Below are 20,101 nucleotides of genomic sequence, written 5' to 3'. Positions count from 1 at the left end.
ACCAGTCCCAAGTGGGAAGGACTTTTCCAAGTTCTGCTGGCCACTCCCACTGCTGTGAAAATCGCTGAACGACCCTCCTGGATTCACCTCTCCCATTGCAAGCTGCAGAAACAACTGGATTAATAGACACGTGTCAGGGGGAAGGCCGACTTCAAAGGGGCTTTGGTTTTCAGTACCTCTGCGTCTCAATGTAGGTGAAGATTACACAGGTAAAAAGATCCCTGACACCTAGCGGTCAAACTTCCCATTAGGGGAAGGCTATTAATCCAGTTGTTTGCATCTCCACCACCATGAAGCTCTCCGACGCCCTCCTACTGTTTGCTACAGTCCAATGGACTCTGAAGAATGCACACACCACACAAGCGAAGCCTGCTCCCATAGAAATCCACGAAGCACACCAAAAACACCTGGTTCCACATGGTAACTCTAACTGCTAAAAGACTAGGATTTAATAACAGCTGCTATGTTTGCTCCTGGATCCCCCATCATTCAATGGAAAACCCCACAATGACAGCTACCCCCCCCTCGATGAATGACACTGTATGTTTGCTACATGCCCACGCCGTCCAAGCTATTAAGGGACGGAAGTGCTCCATCCTGCACTGCTGCTCACCTAAACATCAACAAGGACGCTGGACACGCCCAACCAACTTCTCTGCATCAACTACCCCATCTATTTCCCAGGGGGGGTGCATCTCCTTCACCTCACAGGATAAGACCCCTTCTGTTTCTCCACGTCATGCTTAAACTTCACAATTCATCTAGACAAATCCATCTGTGATGACATTCTCCCAGCTGATGGATGGATTTAATCTCCTGCCAAGAAACACTTGTTAACAACTCGGTCTGATGTCCCTGGATATGTCACCTTAAATGTGACCCTGTTGAGCCTTATAATGACTGGACGACCTTTCTACCCCCCCCCCCCCCCCCCCCCCCCCCCCATGGAACACAAACGAACATGTTCTCGCGGTCCCCTCAGTCATGGGAATGGGGACCCCTGAAGGATACATCTGGAAATGCGGAAGCTCTCTCTACCTGTACCTGCCACGCATCTGGTGTGGAACTTGCAGTTTGGCTCGACTGCACCCCTCCTCATATGTCATCACGGAGGAAGGGGCCGTCCTTACGAGGACATCCGAGCTGAAGAGGAATAAGAGAGAGTTTAAGCCTGTTATGGCCTTTCGCCCATTCTCCAACGACGAAAGCCGTGCCCCTCTCTACGACGACCCCAAAGAAATCTTCTACACCATCTTTCCCCAATTGGGAACTGCCAGTCTGATGCAACGTATGAATGAAATGTGGTGGTCTCTGGAAAACACACCACTGTCCTCTCTGAGACGACCTCGTTTCTGGCAGACAATCCCAAACAGCAAGCTATGAGAACCATGTTGATGCAACACCAACTAGCCCTGGACACTCTTTTCGCCTCCGAAGGAGGACTCTGCGCAAAAATTGGTGAGCATTGTTGCACCTTCGTCCCCTCCTCACGTGACAACTGGACTTTGATCTCCAACCGTGTTCGATTATTCAGCAACTTCCTGAAATCCAGAGAATCGACTGGAGGATCCTGGAGCTTAATGGATTGGCTGACAACTGGTAGTTGGTATCAGCTCTTGTTAAAATGTCTTGCACCTGTTATTTTTAGTCATGATTTGCTTGGTTATAAGCTGTGTAATCCCTTGTCTGAAGAGCATGGTAAACAAGCTAATGACAGATGCTTTGGTACAGTACACGCTCCTGCAGCAAAGAGAGCAGCTGGAGGAAGAAAAAGAATACATCGCCTAATAAAGGTGTTTTCATTATGATTTCAACAATGTAAACAACAAATTCTGTAACCGTTGTTGATTGATGTCCTAGTTATCAGCTCAGTTGATTTTATTATCTTTTATCTTTTTACTTTATCATTATAATCACTATTATAATCATCCTTTTTATTACAGGTTGCCACCTATTGATGCAGCCTTCTTTTGTTACAGGTTGTTATGTATTTTTACAGCCTTTTTGGGGGGGTCACTAATTATTTTGTGATCTTTTTGTGTGTTAGTTTGATTTTTACAGCTACAAACATATTTACCATAATCGTAGTATTGTTCTTGTTGTTTTATTACTCTGCCAATTATAGAGGAAGAATCTAACGTACAGGGAGGAATGTTAGATAAAAACTGATATCATTATTGATTGTCTTGACTGTTAAACATCTGGTGTCTTATTAAACGTAGCTTCATCCTTTTCATCCTGTGATAGATACCAGGCCCCAGTAGGTCTTGTAGGTGAGGAGGATGACCTTGCCTTGGCACCGACCGTTATCAGTAAAACTCCCTTGAGAAAGTCTAGCAATAGCTTTGTTTGATTTAAGGTGCACCTGGAGAAAGTTTAGACTCCCTTTTTACATCTTTCCACCTGAGAGTCTAAGGAATGTCAAAATGTGTGTGCGATAATCTTTGTGTGTGCTTAATAAATGCTGTCGGAAGGCGTCAGCCTGATGAGCGTGAACTGCAACCCTTGACTGGTGTGTATCTTTCCTCTCCGCTTTGCAAAGTCTAAATTGATTGTTTATGATTGGTGTTGATTGCTTGATTACTATAAGCCCTGTGCTTTAAACTTTCCCTAAGGTAATCTTGGATTCATAAAATTACCCAACAGCTTGCACTTAAAGATAAATTCTTAGTATTTAACATTTTATGTGAGATGTCATAAACATGGACACGTGAAGGCTTTTAATGGCATAGAAAAATGCTGCATGACCTCATGTTGGGAGTGGTTTTACACATTTGTGAAAAATTAAAAAAGAGCTCACCACTGTAATGCTCATGAGCTAATATTTAGGAGCCTCAACCACAACAAAATAGAAGAGTCTTTATGGAATAAACTTCATTCTGTTGACAAGGCTGGAATAAAAATAGTGTTTTTCAGAATGTTTTTCTACAAAAAATTGTTATTTTATCCACCATTGGTTTGTTTCTTCCCGTTTTAACAGTTGTGCACAGCCTCACAAAAAGGAAAGCAGTATTATAAATGATAGGAAAGAAATTTTTTAAAAGTTTATATGTATTTGTGAACCATTTTACCCTTTAACATTCTCTTTGATGCCATTCTGTGTTGAGTCATAGTTTATTTCTTCCTTTATATCCTTCATTTTCACAATTTTCCTCTGCTTGTGTTTTTGGCAGCAGTTGTCATGGGTATGTGAGGGATCACATTACATTGCATTATGTACAGTGGGGCAAAAAAGTATTTAGTCAGCCACCGATTGTGCAAGTTCTCCCACTTAAAATGATGACAGAGGTCAGTAATTTACATCATAGGTACACTTCAACTGTGAGAGACAGAATGTGAAAAAAATCCATGAATTCACATGGCAGGATTTTTAAAGAATTTATTTGAAAATCAGGGTGGAAAATAAGTATTTGGTCACTTCAAACAAGGAAAATCTCTGGCTCTCACAGACCTGTAACATCTTCTTTAAGAAGCTTTTTTGTCCTCCACTCGTTACCTGTATTAATGGCACCTGTTTGAACTCATTATCTGTATAAAAGACACCTGTCCACAGCCTCAAACAGTCAGACTCCAAACTCCACTATGGCCAAGACCAAAGAGCTTTTGAAGGACACCAGGAAAAGAATTGTAGACCTGCACCAGACTGGGAAGAGTGAATCTACAAAAGGCAAGCAGCTTGGTGTGAAAAAATCAACTGTGGGAGCAATTATCAGACAATGGAAGACATACAAGACCACTGATAATCTCCCTCGATCTGGGGCTCCACGCAACATCTCATCCCGTGGGGTCAAAATGATCATGAAAACAGTGAGCAAGAATCTCAGAACCACATGGGGGGAGCTGGTGAATGACCTGCAGAGAGCTGGGACCACAGTAACAAAGGTCACCATCAGTTACACACTACAACGGCAGGGAATCAAATCCTGGAGTGCCAGACGTGTTCCGCTGCTGAAGCCAGTGCATGTCCAGGCCCGTCTGAAGTTTGCCAGAGAGCACATGGATGATACAGCAGAGGATTGGGAGAATGTCATGTGGTCTGATGAAACCAAAGTAGAACTTTTTGGTATAAACTCAACTCGTCGTGTTTTTTGGAAGAAGAATACTGAGTTGCTTCCATAGAACACCATACCTACTGTGAAGCATGGGGGTGGGAACATCATGCTTTGGGGCTGTTTTTCTGCTAAGGGGACAGGACGACTGATCCGTGTTAAGGACAGAATGAATGGGGTCATGTATCGTGAGATTCTGAGCCAAAACCTCCTTCCATCAGTGAGAGCTTTGAAGATGAAACGTGGCTGGGTCTTCCAACATGACATTGATCCCAAACACACCGCCCGGGCAAAAAGGAGTGGCTCCGTAAGAAGCATTTGAAAGTCCTGGAGTGGCCTAGCCGGTCTCCAGACCTCAACCCCATAGAAAATCTATGGAGGGAGTTGAAAGTCCGTGTTGCTCGGCGATAGCCCCAAAACATCACTTCTCTCGAGAAGATCTGCATGGAGGAATGGGCCAAAATACCAGTGTGTGCAAACCTGGTAAAGACCTATAGTAATCGTTTGACCTCTGTTAATTGCCAACAAAGGTTATGTTACAAATTATTGAGTAGAATTTTTGTTATTGACCAAATACTTATTTTCCACCCTGATTTACAAATAAATTCTTTAAAAATCCTGCCATGTGAATTCATGGATTTTTTTCACATTCTGTCTCTCACAGTTGAAGTGTACCTATGATGTAAATTACTGACCTCTGTCATCATTTTAAGTGGGAGAACTTGCACAATCGGTGGCTGCCTAAATACTTTTTTGCCCCACTGTATATATATATATATATATATATATATATATATATATATATTGCCAATATGTTTTTCAACTAATTTCATGCAAATGTTCCCTCTTCTCTCTACAGATAATTACATCATAAACTGCATTTGACATGCAGGTCTGCAAAAATGTTCCATAATAAATATGATGTGTTATATATTTAGGCAGAAAACGTAAAAATGCAACAATTTACATGTTGGGTATTTTTTTTTGCTTTAAATTTTTTTTCTTGAAGGCTAGCACTATATTAATACCTTATAAATGTGCATCAAGAAATTATACAATTTTAAACAAAAAATTGCTCTCAATTTAACATTCAAGACATTTAGTGAATGTTCATTTCACTGTCATTATTTTCAGAGGAACTTTTGATACATTTTTTGTGTCAACTAAAAGATATTTCTGTCCTGTTCCCACCCTAAGTGATATCCGGTATTCTTCATGCTTCTGGAAAGACCTGAGGAAAAAAATACTAATACAACCGCAGCCTTTATGGCTTGAACAGGATAGATAGTTTTCTCCTATTTATGGTTTATTTTCTTTCTTACTATTCATAATTCCTAATAAAAAATACTTTAGTATATGGAATTAGAGATGAATAATTATGCTAAAATAGAGTAAATAATGACAAAAACTACTTAGATAAAGACATTTGTTTTATTTATGTATTACCAGTTTTATGAATCAAAGTTAGTGTTGAACCTTTGTAGCAGTGTGCAGTGACACCTGGCGTTTAAAGTTAAACGTCCTATTTAAGAACAACCTAGATCAGTCAGCAGCAGCGGTTTGTACACATATAAAAGTTGAATTGTTCTAAAATGTTAAAATGTATTTTTAATTGAAATAACTATATTTTTATGAATGAAGGGGGGAAAAAATGCCTGGTGACGTCAAAACATAAGCCCCGCCCTTTCTGTCACGAGCCCGAGCGGAGCCGCCGCATTAGGCGGAAGTAGCTGAAAACTTGTCAACAAGGAAGGCCGACTGACAGGGTAACGTATCCGCCCGCCGTCGTTTTTCGTGTTTTAACGTTAATCCTGCCGCTTGTGGCCTACGTTTTAAGACTTCTGCGGTTATTAGAGGTTAGCATGTCGTGTTTGGAAGCCGTGTCTCGTTTTGTTGTTGTTTATAAACGCGGCTAGCACGAGCTGCGGAAATACAGGATGTTAGCTGTTAGCGTTAGCTTGCTGGTAAATCTATTTTTAAAGATTTTTTTTATTGTCAGTGTGAACACATTTTTCTGGACAAATATAATTAAATATGTCAACCCAGATCAGTATCAATAAGCGAATGTTATTCAGGGAAAAAAGGAGAGAGAGTGTGTTAAGAAACTATAACAGCAGAAAAGGTGCTAAAGGTTACTTTCATTATGATTAATTCGAGGATTAAAAAGGTTGGACTTAATTTAGGTGAATAATAGTGAATATAAAATAATTACCCGACCAAGGTAGGCAAAAAATTAGAATAAAAACAAAGTTAAAGTTTGTAGAAGAAATAAAAACACAAGTCGGTAGATATTAAAGGGAGATTTAAGGGCAGCCTAATGACATTTTATTTAATGAATGTGGATTTCAGCTAAAATTATGAGTAAGTTTGTGACAAATTATTTATTCCTGGAAAATTTTGAGTGGTTGAATATCAACGTCACTTGTCTCGGGACATTTTAATATAATTTATGGTTTTGAATACACATTCTTTCATAATTTTTTGCAACACTTTCTTGTATGAGACCTCCAGAACTTACAATAACGGATCTACAAGCGGAATATTGTTGTTGAACCAACTTAATAAAGACCAGGTGTTTCTGGATGTGATGTAACGTTTCTTCTGAAAAATACTTGTGAAGTGAGAAGTTGGAGACCAGCATGTGAGAACTTGTTAATGAAATTTGGAGAGCGTTATTAGGAGCTTGCTGGCAGCATGAAGGAAGCTGTATAAGAAAAAAAAAGAATATGATCATCTGCTTTCCGAATCTTTGAATCTAGTTAATTTTCTTGATAGGATAAACAGTATTTACACTTTTAAGTACATTCAGATAATTATGATAGTATAATTGAATCTTTCTTTTTCAGCTAAACAATTTGGGTCTTTCATCATCTGAGGAAAAGATGACCAATTTATGTTGTCAAAAAATGTAGATGAAAAAATAAGCTTTGAAACCGTTTGTTTTGTGAGGAATTGTCTCAGAAGGAGCTTTTCTGCCATCATTGTGTTGAAAAGGATTTCAGACAGGAATTGGTGTTTTTTTTCTGTGTAAATAGGATAAAAATAGCGTTCATTTAGTGGGTCTCACCAACTATTGTTTATTGTTTTGATGTCAGAGATCATAAATCTCCTATAAACTAAATTATTCACAAATAGTAAATAGAACAGGCAGAATGAATCTGCAGTTTATAAAGAGAAATTATTAAGCAAAAGTACTTATGTAAGAGGCAGCTTTCTGTTTAATTATAGGACAATCAGCTGATTGTTTTCTAATTTAGTTTAATAGACAAAAATAATTAAAGGAAAATTATGCTTTATTTGTGTTTTCTTATGCTATATTTATTTATTTATTACACATCTGTAAGCTGTAAACTGTTCTGTTTCCTATTAATGCACCAAGTCTGGTTCTGAAGACCAGTTTCTGATATTGGTACACCTCAGACCTGCTGATCCTGCTCCTAGCAGCTTCTGACTCATCTTACAAAGTTCAAACTAATGGAAACTTTAAAATTTTACTCAGAATAAGTTGAAAGTTATGATACTGTATGTGAAAAGTTTCATCTGCTAGTGTGGATTAATACAATGTGGTAACACTTTACAATAAGAGTCCATTTATTAATGCTACTTAGTGCATTATTAAGCATTTATAAACTATTAAATAAAATATTAACAACTGCTTAAACGTGTTATGTAATGCATTACTAAGCAGACCCCCCTGACCCGTTGTCCTAACCTTAAGAACACTAAATATTTAACAATAATGGTAACTTTAGTAAAGTGTTAACAAATATTTTCTGAAAAATTTTTCTACTTTTTATACAAAAAATAAAATATTCTCATCTGCTTTGACTTAACTTGAGGATTTTGGGCCTCTTGCTAAATAGATTGGACACTCCTGCAAAAGCATCTTCACAGACTAGAGAAGAAAAACAAAAACGTTTATTTGTTGCGTTTCTACTCAGCTGATCATGCAGATTCCACCTACTGCCTGTTTTTGTCACATTTCTTCTTTTTCACACGTTTACAACATTTGATTAAAGCCGTTCATACGAATATATATTTTATATAGTGTGCTTTTGTCAGTTGATGTTGGACATTAAAGAGCAAGTCACCCCCAAATCAACTTTTTTTTTCCCTGATAAACTACATAAATGCGTGTCTAATCATGCTGCAGACACATGTAGTCAATAGTTTTTCGCTTTAGTGCATTTTAGTTAAAATTAAAATTTTCTGCCTAAAACTGTCAGTGTTGTGCCGTTGTCAGGTAAAAACTCTGCACTGCAGTTGAATTTAAATCTGCCATCGCTATTGGCTAAGAGGTACCCTAGAATGTTAGCTGATACCATATGATGTCACAATGTCGTTGTGAGCCTTTGTGTGCGTGTATTTGTTAGCGGCTCCGCCCTCTCGGTCTGCTAGGCAACAGCATTTGTTGCATTTTTCAAACAGGAAGTGGGAGCAGAGTTATACTCTGGTAGGGGGCGACTTGCTCTTTAAAGAGTGTTATCACTTTTAACAGCATTTATGAGTTGTTGTCCCATCGTCTGAAGTGTCGTCTTTCTCCTCTTGTTGCAGGTAAAGTCTTCTGGAGCAAAAACTCCTAAAATGGCACTTTTCTGACATCCATCATGAAGTTATGTTAAAAATCTTCCAAGTCTTCATTTTTAACCAGTTTTAAACATTTAAGAGAAGAAGAAGCATTTCCACAATGACCCTAACTCACCATTTTTCAGTGCTCCTGTTTTTCTCCGTACCAGGTAAGCTTCAGTTCCTGTAAATACATTTTTTTAGTTTTGCATAGTCCCTATCAGCTGTTTTACTGGTTCTGTTTTTGCTTACTTCCTCTGCAGCGTGCGTTCAGATTGGTCCTGCTTCCTGCTTCGGTGAGGAGAACAATCACGTCTTCAGCAGGACTTTATATGAAAAAGAGAATGAAATGTTGTGTTATTACAATGATTTTTAGTTAAAATGTCAACAAAACCTTATTTTCTCATCAAGATGCTTTCCTCAGATGTATTTATGACAACATTTTAATCATGATTTGTGTCTCAGGCCGCTGTGGGCTGACCCCTCAGGTTCTGGACCGTAAAGTGGGAGAAATCAGGAGTTCTGCTTATTACAGCTGGTCCTACAGGTTCGGTTCTGCTTCTGACTGCTGGGTCATCCAGGGTCCGGAGGATGAACCCATCATTCTCAGGTACAGGCATGGGGGAGATCTGGTTTGCGGAGGAGGAAAAGGGTAAAAGAGTTGGATAATCTACGGTTTTTTTCTTTCTATAAACCCATCAACAGCTTCTCTCAGTTCTCTGTGAGATGTGGGAATGAATCACTTTCCATAGATTCATCAGCCGGCGGTTCTGCCCGTGTTCTTTGTGGCCCCACGCTGCCGCAGCCGCTGAGGTTTCCAGGAGGAAACATCACTCTGATGCATTATTTCTCCCCTCACACGTTTCCTGTATCAACGTTTCTGCTGAGCTATGCCAGAGGTAGGATGGTTCCTAATGTCCCAAACACCCACTGGCTCTTTTTCTAAACTCTCTGCTGTCTCCGCTCATCCAGACTCAGGTGACTGCCCAGAGAGGTACTTCAGGTGCCATGGGGGCGGGTGCATCCCCCCCTCTTGGCGCTGTAATGGCCAGGTGGAGTGTCTGACCGAAGGCTACGGCAGCGATGAGAAGGGCTGTTATGAAGATCTGGAAAACCGGGGGGCTGAGACTACGGAGAGAACCGGCAACCCGACCGCAGAAAGAGACAAGGTCATCGACAAAGGCTGGGGCTCAGACAGGTCCACTGATGGCTTCATCTTCCAGGATTTTTGGCCACCACAGAGGGAGGGGGGTGTGGTCAATCCAGAACAGCCACTGACCCAGAAGCACCCTACTGTGACACCCACTCCCATTGAGTGGCCTTGTGGGGGATCTCATCACACCTTCTACGGGATCTTCTCTCCTCCAGTCTCTCGGGGTCAGGGGATGCTTTGTGTCTGGACTCTGGACCCCGGGGACTCCAGACCGCTGAGACTGGACCTCCAGCAGCTGGTCCTTGGGCCCGATGACAGACTCACTGTTTACAATCGAGAGGAAGGCAAAGGAGACGTCATCAGAAATGTGAGTTTCAGAGAAATACTTCCAAAAGTTTGTAAACAAAACCTCGATATTCGAAGTCATCGTCCCTCTTTTTTGTGTTTTAGATCACCAGCATGTCTAACTCCAAAGCCATCAGAGTTGAGTCCCACACAGGCCTGATGTCTCTGGTCTACGAGATCCGTCCTTTCTCCTATGACACTGGCTTTAAGGCCACCTTCCACGTGGGGAGCTACTGCCCCCCGTGGGAGGGTCATTGTGGGGGAACATCAGGTGGGTGCTTCACCCAGCAGCAGCACTGCGACGGGAAGTGGGACTGCCCCGAGACCGGAAAGGACGAGCAGGGTTGCAGGGGCTGCGGCCCGGACCAGTTTGCGTGCGGTTTGTCGGGACAGAGAACAATGGCGTCCAACCGCTTTCTCGGCAAGCTTATGTGTTACCAGTTAACAGAGAGATGCAACTACAGGCTGGAGTGCAACGACGGCAGCGATGAGAAGGACTGCAGCGTTTGTCAGCCGGGGACCTTCCATTGCGACAATGACAGGTCAGTGTGCTTGCTGATCAACTGTCCTCCTTCATGGCTCCTGTAGCAGCTATTCGCTGCCTTTATAGCAGCGCTAGCTGTCCATCCCATCATTTAGCCCTGCTGACCAAAAATCTGATTTCAAAGCTTCATTTTGAGCTTAAAACTACAAATGAAGTCAGATTACTTGTTGTTCAGCTGTTGTTTTGTTTATAAACAGACTCTTTGATAAATATATTGGCGTATGTAGTCAGGTCAGTGAGCGAGGATTAAAGGAAATGTGCTGCAATTCTTCCATGGAGCTTTGTGTAATTTGTAAACGTACGCTTGTGTTTTGGTAAAAAAGTTTACAAAAAAGCAAAATTATTGGTGTTTTTAGACAGATTTGAATACTTCCTACATTATTTTTGCCTTCTGTCTTCAGAAAGAGTACTTACTGATCACCCTGCGAAAATGAAATAAGCCCTCTTTTTAAAGTTAAACAGGAAGAGTGAGGTCACAGTTAAAGGTCACAACGGCACATTCTTTAATACAACCGACCCCGTTGGCCCTGCTGCAGGTGCGTGTATGAGACCTGGCGCTGCGACAACCAGGTGGACTGCAAAGACGGCACGGACGAGCTCAACTGCACCGTCATGCTGCCCCGTAAGGTCATCACCGCGGCAACGGTGGGCAGCCTCGTCTGCGGGCTGCTGCTGGTCATCGCCATGGGCTGTACGTGCAAACTGTACTCGCTCAGGTCTAGAGAATACAGGTAGTTGCCACCAGGGGGAGCTTCACAAGTAGTTGTTGGCTCACTTTTCTGAGGGAGAACCGGTAAAAGTAGTTAAACTAATAAATGTAAAATGTGTTGTTTTTTTTACACAGCATGTTTGCTCCGATAAGCCGCCAAGAAGCAGCGCTGATCCAGCAGCAGGCTCCTCCGTCCTACGGTCAGCTGATCGCTCAGGGCATCATTCCCCCCGTGGAGGATTTTCCCACAGAAAGCGCCAACGAGGTGAGAGGCCGGAGCTTTACTGGCAGTTAGGGAAGCGGCGCCGAGGCGCTGCTAGATTAGAGAAGCAGCCTCTGCGGGGAAACGGGGATCCTAATCTGATTAGATCCATAAACACGTACCTTGGTGTGTTTTTGGTGCCTGAAAATGAATTGAAGGATATTTATTCTCAACTTTCAGAGAATAAAACTCTTAATTAAATACTCAGGTGGTTTTATTACAATAATTTCAATTATTTTTCCAGACCTCGTCTCTTTCTCTGAGAGGAATCCTCCAGCTCCTCCGTCAGGACGCCCAAAACTCCCCCCACCGGAGACGCAGGCCCCGATTCGTCCGCCGTGCCATCCGACGCATGAGGAGGTGGGGCCTCATCCCCAGAAACTCCAGGTCGGGTCAGACCTCCAGCTCCGGGCAGCAGCCTAGCTCTTCTCCGTCTGCTCAGGGGCTGAGCACCTCCTCCCCCGCCAGGTCCTCCTCCTCAGCGGAGGCGGTGGAGGCCGCCAACCAGCCGGTGTCTCAGAAACTGGGTCTGCTGGCTCAAACAGAGCAGCAGCAGGAGCAGGAAGTGTCTCCTCCTCTACTGCCGCTGCTCCCACCACCTGATAGCTCCACACCTCCTCCTCCCTACGCCCCCCCAGCCCCTCCCCCGGACACTCCTCCCGTCTCCGCCCCCCCCAGCAGCCCCTACCATGCCTCCATTTTGCAAACACTAGGCATCGGTATCTCCCTCTTCAGAGCTTCGCCCTCTCCTTCCTCTTCCTCCTCCGCCTCAGACGACGAGGTGCTGCTCATCCCGCTGTCTGAAGACACGACTTCAGAGGACGACGTGCCCATGCTCACCTGATCACCCCGCCTCACAGCTCTTATTCTTTTTCCTGCTTTTTTCTTCATCACCCTCAAAAACTGACCCCTCGCCCCTCCTGTAGGTGGTTGAACATGAGCACAGGACAGCGAGACTCTTCCTCTCTGTGCCGGTCTGGTGCCTTTTGGATTCGGTGACGTTTAAAACCACACGTTTAAAAAAAACAAAAAAAACTCCCCCCAAAAATTCAGGCGTATGTTTATATTTAGTCAGACGTGCACTTAACCGACGCTGGGCTGCGATTAGAAGCCAAACTTTTGCACAGAAGGATCTTTTCCAGATCCGAAACACTGACGCAGGCGATCACGCCGAACGGTTAGAGTTCTTAAGGTGGAAATGACTGCGTTTGTATAGCTGCAACAGAGTGAATGTGTTTTATTTTAGTCTTAGGTCAACAATAGCGAGACTTTAAATGTGGATTGTCTCTGCGCACTCGTACCACTCGCATCTAAATGGATTTTAGAGCAAATATGTGGAATATTTCCCCCGTTTAAGTGCCTTTCTGAGAGGACACGCACACACACTCACACACACACACGCACACACACACACACACACACACACACACACACACACAGGCTTGTATTTTCTCCATCAACACCAGTGGCTTTACTGTAAAATTAGACATGTGTTCTCTGCGAGCTGCAGTAACCTTTGGAGATCCTATAGTTTTGAGTGCACATTACAAGTGAATGTAAATGTTTCAGAAGACAATCTCTCTGGTGCCTGGTTCTGTGTGTGTGTGTGTGTGTGTGTGTGTGTGTGTGTAAAACGGGAAGAAGACAGCCCTAAATTCACAAAAAGAACCTCAACCTCTCAGCTTTCTAGAGACTTCTGTTGTGCCATTAATGTTATCATCAGCCATTTTTACAGGGTTTTATTTCAGCATCTTTAGTTTATTTGTGGCTTTATTGAATGTACTAGGGTCAATGTGGAGTTGCCAGAGGTTTTAAAATGAAAATACTGTGTAAGTAAATAAATGAGAACGTGATTTTATGATTTAATGAGGTCAACTTCATTGTAAATAAGTAAAAGCATTTGTGGCAGAGATGAAACGATTTGCACTTTTATGCTCTTGTGTGTGTGTGGTTTTTTTGTTGTTGTTGTTGGCGTTAAAGGGGAGGGGCTTATTTGCACCACCTGATAAGGCATCACATTGTGCTTTGTATTCTAACGTCCTGAGGAAATTCACACAGGCTGAATGGTTCAGTCATCTGGAGAGAAGCAGTGAGACCACATGGAGGAGCTGATGCTGCAGGTTTATATTTTATTCTGGCATTATTATTATTATCATTATTATTATTATTATTATTTAGCTTCATGGTCAAATCTCAATGTCCGTTAAAGACATTTAATAAAATGTGCCCAAAACTTAGCTTCTATAATTAACAGGAAACAGATTTGGAGCTGATTTCTTCAGCTGCAGCCTGTGGAAGACGAGTAGGGCCACTAAAGAGAAAATTATTTAGATTTTGTCTCAGAATTCAGATCAGTTCTGACCTTTTTAAAATATATATATTTTACTAAATCTGAATTCTGACTTTTGAGAAAAAAATAATTATTTTTCTTTTCAGTGGCCCTAACCCTCTTCCGCATAAGCAGTTTGGTTATAATTAGATTATATCTGCCCTAAAATAAACCCCAAAAACTTTTTAGTTTAAGGAATTACTAAATATGTTTGAACCATTATTTTTTCCAGACAGATCTTTGAACAACCTCAGTTTATAGAAACAGAGATTAGTTCTGAGCAGATGTTTGGTTCTAAACATGACAGACATCAGGTCTTCCCTCCACCCCAGAACCTCTGGTTGCTGCTGCTGGTCTCAGCGTTGGTGGTTGGACCTCCAGGGGTTTTGCAGAAATGTGTATTTGATGAAGTTCAAGCTCAGGTTGGCGTGGCGACTCTGAAGAAGAGGAGCATTCTGGGAGAATTAGTCCGACGTCGTCCCAGCCGTCCACAGCCAATCAGGATAAAGACCTGGACTCCCAGAGAGAGCGACAGCCTGTCGGAGGATGAGAGAGCGAGACTGCAGGCTGCAGTGGAAGAGGCGGTGAAGACGGTGTCTTCTTTACTTTCAGGTAAATGCGCGCACACACACACACACACACACACACACACACACACTCCTACTATATAAATAAACTACTGTAACAGGAAATGTTTACAGTGAACAGGACTGTAGGACCACTGCTGCTCAGCAGAGATGTCAACAAATACTGCAAGTTCCTCTGGAAGAACTCAAGTATCAACTACAACAGGTGTGTGTGTGTGTGTGAGAGAGAGAGAGAGTGAGTGAGAGCAACTCAGATTCTAAACCCAGATTTGGTCATTGTAAACCTTCTGAAATCTTGAATTCTTTTCATTCTGTCCGACGTATAAACAACGATTTGACATTCTCTTTACATACATTTTCATCAAAGAGATAAAAAGTTACTTTGAAACTCTTTAAGTTCCTAACAGTGCCTGTTTTTGTGCCCCAAGAGTTCACATCCTTCACTAATATCCAAGGGAAATAGAATCAAACACCAAAGGTCTTAATATTTTTATTGGAAAACCTTCAAAGCAAGAATTTCCAAACTCAAAATCAGGACAGAAAACTTTTTTGAACTGGATTCAGTTAATGCTGTGGCATAAAAATCCCAAACTTTGCATAAAAAATTACACATGAAGCAAGTCTAATGCCTTTTCATCTTCCCAGATGTGGAAGAGCCAACATAAACTACAGAGCTGAGACTTGTCTGGATGTAGCAGTAAGTTTTATTTTATTATTTGTTGGTCTTTCTACAGATCATGTTTATTTTCCTCTTTCATGCACAGATCCCAGACGACCACTTGTCTGGATGTGATGTTTACCCAGAAGCTGATTCTCCTCTCAGAACTGTTCTCAGATCTGAGGGCACTGGACTCCCCGACACCGACTTCCTGCTTTACATCAACTCCCAACTCACTGATAAGTGTAGAGCCGAGGTAATCGCTCACAAAGTTGAATGGAACTAATTTACACACGTGCTTCTATTTAACATGAGTTCTTTATGTTAAATCGCATTTAAAAAACTATCATTTCATTAAATTTTCTATAATTTCTCCAGATTTAGAAAATTTTCATTAATAATAAACATTATTTAAAGCTGTTATTCACCCCTTTTATCGCTCTTTTCCATGCCTAACTCAGCCTAACGTGTTGGCGTATGCAGTCCACTGTCAGACGGACTCTCTGGGACGACCTGTAGCTGGTCTGGTCACCATCTGCAGGGACAGACTGACTGGAGACACGTACAACCACCAGACCACAGTGCAGGTTTGGTGTTAGAAGCCAAACAAAAACAGGAATGGATTTCTGTCAACATGGATGGATCTTATTCTTGTGTTTTTCAGACTGTGATTCATGAATTGTTGCATGCACTTGGTTTCTCCAAAGATCTCTTCAACACCTGGCGAGACTGTTCATCCCAAGGTTTATCCTGCACTTGTATCAAATCATTTCTCCAGTTTCGCGCACCTTTAGGGTTGTGTGTATGGAAGCCTATTCCTGCCACTCTGATAATCTAATTATGAGATGGCTAAGTCATAAATATGACTCATCAGGGGTCTCGTAAATCTGAGATAGTATCTGATATGTACGAGAGTATAAGCAAGTCATATTTCTGTATTTGATACAATTCAGATCACCTTCAGAACTCCGTCCCACACTCAGGGTCCTTTATGATAAATGATAAATGACCCGCACTTGTATAGCGCCTCTCCTTGTAAGGACTCCAAAGCTCTTTACACTACAGTGTATCATTCACCCATTCACACACACATTCACACATTGATGGCGATGAGCTACGATGTAGCCACAGCTACCCTGGGACGCGCTGACAGGCGAGGCTGCTGAGCACAGGCGCCAGCGGTTCCTCCGGCCACCACCAGCAGGCAAGGTGGGGTAGGTGTCTTGCCCAAGGACACAACAGCAGAATTCTCTGTCCGGAGCCGAGACCGAGCCTGCCCCTCCCTTTCTGGAAAGCTATCAGATCTGAATGGTCATTACAGCATCATGAAGACAGTGCATGACCTTAGTGTCATGTTGACTAAATTAGAGGGGACAAATATGGGCATTTCACCATAAAACAATAGACTTCCTGTTGTCAGGGGGCGGGGCTTATGTGATGTAAGCTGCCCACAGTGTCATTTTCTTGACATGTGGTCAGTGATCACACAGACAAAGTTTGATTTAGATCTGATCATGCGCATGGGAGTTATTAAGTCAAGTAATGTAATGGCGAAAGGTCAAAGTTTGAGGCTTAGACACGCCCACACCTTTCAACTTTTGAAAAATCGGACAGTTGAATATTTTCCCCTATGTCTTCAGAGTACATAGCAGAAGTTTGAAGGCGATTGGTGAAAAGGGCGACGGGGCATCACTCTCCAAACAACGTGTGCGAAAATCACTAAATCGTGTACTTGGACCAAAATGGCCGACTTCCTGTGTGACATTGACCTTGGCTCCAAGAGACTTTTTAGTAGGTCCCAAGGCACTACATTAGTGTACCAAATTTCGTAGTTCTTAGTCAAAGTGTGGCTTGGCGCTGACAGTTTTAATGGTCCTAGGAGGCACTATTTCAGAAAATAGGCCACGCCCACCAACCTATCACGTCCATTTCTATGGGGGTCAGACTAGGACCACTCACCAGAGATTCGTGGCGATATCCTTCCGATTACTTTCCAGAAAGGGAGGGGCTTTGATGCCAAAGGCATTCTGGGACCAAGGCAAGAGGTGATTGGTTGGAAGACTCCCACCACCACCCAGGAAGCCTGTGCATGATACAAACAAACCCCAGATACTTTCCTATAATAATGAGATACTTTAGTCATAATAAGTCACATTTATTAAATACGAGGCTTTTTTTTTTTATTATCAGAGCGGCGGAAATGGGATTCCACAGTGAGTTTATTGGAGAAAAGTAAACAAGTATCATTTCTGTCTGCCTCCATTTTTCTTTGATCTTTCATGAAGGAGGCTCTCTGTGCTCCCCTCGAAATAAAGTGGTTCACCCTGATGGACAAGGCCAGATGAGGATTTACACCCCGTCCATCATCTCAGCTCTGCAGGAACATCTAGGATCTGCTGATCCTGAACTTGGAGGACCTCTGGAGAACCTGGTACTGATCAGTTTTATGTTCTAACTCTTCTTCTTCTCTACAGACCTGACTTTATCATCTTCCTGTAGGATGCATCTGCAACCAGAGTGTCCTCTCACTGGGAGGCACGGGTCCTCCAGGGGTCCATCATGGCGGCAGTGCTGGGTGATCCAACCACAGTCCGGATCGACTCGATCACCCTAGCTGCTTTGCAGGACATGGGGTGGTACCAAGTGGATCAGAGCCGGGCTCAGAGTCTGGTTTGGGGAGATGGTACGGAGCAAATAAACAATCCCATCAAAAGCTGAATTAAAGTCCTCATGATTATATTTTCTAACAGGTGGAGGAGCGACATTTGGTTCTCTGTCAACCTGCAAAGACAACTCCTCTTCCTTCTTCTGCACTGGAAGGTAAAATTATCATTTTTTTAAATTCTACATTTTCAGCCTTCATGTTTTCATCCTTTTGTTTTTAGTGGGGTTGGGTGTCATTATCTCCAACTCCACAAGGGGGAGTGTCAGACTGATCCGTACCTGGAGGGATGTCGGATCTACAAACCGCTCAGGAATGGAGTAAGGTCTTTGGTGATCTTTGGGTTACAAATTGCAAATGTACCTCTAAAGTAGAAATATTTAAATATTCCATCACATATAGAAAATGTTTTCTTTCATTTTAGAGTGAATGTTGGAAACAGGAAAACATCAAATGGTCTGATGTAGAGAACAGGAGTGGAGAGATTTTTGTCTCTGACAGCCGTTGTTTCTTCTCCAGCCTTCTCAGACAGGTGTGTGTGTGTGTGTGTGTGTGTGTATCATTATAGGAGTTACGTTTATGATGAGGACAGAGTTGTCTGTGAGAGCATGTCTTGTATTGGGACATATGATGCATTATTTTGTGCTGCCATGTCGGTCTCTGGTTTTAGGAATTGCCTAAAACAAGCAGTTTCAAAAAGTTCCCATTTGTGATGTCACAAACTGGGAAATTAGCATAGAACAATTTCTCACAAGCAAAACAGATTACTCGAAGTCCCTCCTGGATGTTGGAGCTTCTCAGCTTATAGCAGCTCGTGCAGGGGAGGAGTGGGCGTGGCCAAAAACAACTTATTTTCTCAAAGTGACAGAGTCGACTCATTCTGGAAGGTGAACATGCCAAGAATATAACGGCTGAACATTTATGTAAGAGGGATTTAGAGCAAAGAAATGCATAAATATGTTTTTGTATCAACCACAGATCTATTTCAACTTAATTTTGTCCCTTTTAAAAGTTTAACTAGCAAGGTTCTAGTGAGATAAAACAGCTGTTGTTTCAGAAAGTCTTGATCAAGATGGAAGCAAACACATGAAAATGTTTGACGAATCTTCTAATTCATACAAAATAGTCCTTAAACTTTTATATTTGAATGAAGAAAATAGCAACTGCAGAGAAGGAACAGTCTAAAGGAGTTTTTCCCTTCCAACTCTTTTTAAATCAGGCAGACTTTAATCAGACCGGCAGCTCCGTGGAGGGTCGTTGTTACAGACACAGGTGTACTGGACCCAACAGGTACCAGATCCAGGTATCTGGTTCTGGATGGGTGGACTGTCCAGCTGGACGTGCTGTCCAGGTAAAACCCAACTCCTAAAGGACTTTTACACTGCAGCTCTCCTACAGTTAAAAACATGTATTTGTGTGTTTATGCTCCTAAATGCTCAGATAAAAGGCTACCAGGGCTCTGTTTCCTGTCCAGACAGGAGGTTATGTCTCCACCCTGATGTCACTTCTCCTTTAGATGAGAGCAGCCCACATCCTGCTTGTGTCACATGGTGAGTATAACTTTAAACTCTGTAGCAAAATGTCTCCAATACTAATTTTGTTCCTTTGTCTTTAGTGATCCGTCAGCCCAGAGCAGGACCTGGACTCTGCTGGGATCGCCTCTGAAGGCCGCTGTGGCCACGTCCCTCAGCTTCACTGCTGCCGGGTGTTTCTTAACCACGCTGATGGTGTCATACAGGAAGTGGCGACGCTGTGTCATCAGGATCCAGGCGGTGGCTCCGGAGGATCATCAGCTGTAGAAAAGCTGCCTTTAAAACAACAAACTAACAATAAACATTTGAACAGACTGATTGTTTTGGGTTGCCAGGTTTGTGAAAATCCTCCTCTTCATCGTTAGTCCATTTTTCTTTGCTGCTGATAAAATAACTATTTAAAAGTCGCTTCTCAGTGAAGAGGAGCTTAATAATGTTTGTAAAAGATTCACTGATAGGATGATGATTAATGCTCGTCTGAAACAATATAGGACACATTTCTAAAAGTTAATCTTTTAAAGCATCATTTATAACCAAGTAGAGCCAAAATAAAGACTGTGATGCAATGCAGCTACAAAACATTTGATTTTTTTTTAAATTAGCGTCAGGTTTAAAGTGAGGAAAAAGCATTTTTATGCACTAATTGTTTAGCAGCATTAATAAAAACAAAATTTTTAAAATTTTATCTTTGGAAAATGTTTTAGA

General features: G+C 42.2%; 2 protein-coding genes across 2 annotated transcripts; both read left to right on the top strand.

The window, feature by feature from the left end:
- The first annotated feature begins 5,743 nt into the window (after window positions 1-5,743).
- On the top strand, window positions 5,744-13,560 carry lrp10 (low density lipoprotein receptor-related protein 10). Its single transcript, XM_015946804.3, has 10 exons — window positions 5,744-5,815; window positions 8,604-8,785; window positions 8,879-8,911; window positions 9,081-9,225; window positions 9,321-9,514; window positions 9,588-10,135; window positions 10,219-10,655; window positions 11,194-11,388; window positions 11,502-11,631; window positions 11,873-13,560. The coding sequence occupies exons 2-10, from the start codon at window positions 8,737-8,739 to the stop codon at window positions 12,470-12,472; spliced, it is 2,331 nt and encodes a 776-aa protein (XP_015802290.3). The 5' UTR covers window positions 5,744-5,815; window positions 8,604-8,736; the 3' UTR covers window positions 12,473-13,560.
- A 122-nt stretch (window positions 13,561-13,682) lies between these two features.
- Window positions 13,683-19,710, top strand: LOC107377289 (ciliated left-right organizer metallopeptidase). The gene is made up of 13 exons (XM_070546934.1): window positions 13,683-14,569; window positions 14,646-14,749; window positions 15,309-15,458; window positions 15,664-15,789; window positions 15,867-15,945; window positions 17,488-17,633; window positions 17,702-17,885; window positions 17,953-18,022; window positions 18,088-18,184; window positions 18,289-18,396; window positions 19,084-19,215; window positions 19,305-19,414; window positions 19,480-19,710. The coding sequence occupies exons 1-13, from the start codon at window positions 14,242-14,244 to the stop codon at window positions 19,661-19,663; spliced, it is 1,818 nt and encodes a 605-aa protein (XP_070403035.1). The 5' UTR covers window positions 13,683-14,241; the 3' UTR covers window positions 19,664-19,710.
- Window positions 19,711-20,101: the final 391 nt, after the last annotated feature.

The sequence above is a fragment of the Nothobranchius furzeri genome, chromosome 2, assembly GCF_043380555.1.
Source record: "Nothobranchius furzeri strain GRZ-AD chromosome 2, NfurGRZ-RIMD1, whole genome shotgun sequence".
NCBI lineage: Eukaryota > Metazoa > Chordata > Actinopteri > Cyprinodontiformes > Nothobranchiidae > Nothobranchius > Nothobranchius furzeri.
The sequence above is the reverse complement of the archived record's forward strand: the minus strand, read 5'-3'. Positions and strand labels throughout refer to the sequence as shown.

Coding starts and splice junctions, on each gene's coding strand:
- LOC107377289 (XM_070546934.1), top strand. CDS start 14,242: ATGTTTGGTTCTAAACATGACAGACATCAGGTCTTCCCTCCACCCCAG. Junction 15,459..15,663: donor CTGATAAGTGTAGAGCCGAG/GTAATCGCTCAC, acceptor TGCCTAACTCAG/CCTAACGTGTTGGCGTATGC. Junction 15,790..15,866: donor ACCACCAGACCACAGTGCAG/GTTTGGTGTTAG, acceptor TGTGTTTTTCAG/ACTGTGATTCATGAATTGTT.
- lrp10 (XM_015946804.3), top strand. CDS start 8,737: ATGACCCTAACTCACCATTTTTCAGTGCTCCTGTTTTTCTCCGTACCA. Junction 8,912..9,080: donor TGGTCCTGCTTCCTGCTTCG/GTGAGGAGAACA, acceptor TTTGTGTCTCAG/GCCGCTGTGGGCTGACCCCT. Junction 11,632..11,872: donor CCACAGAAAGCGCCAACGAG/GTGAGAGGCCGG, acceptor TTATTTTTCCAG/ACCTCGTCTCTTTCTCTGAG.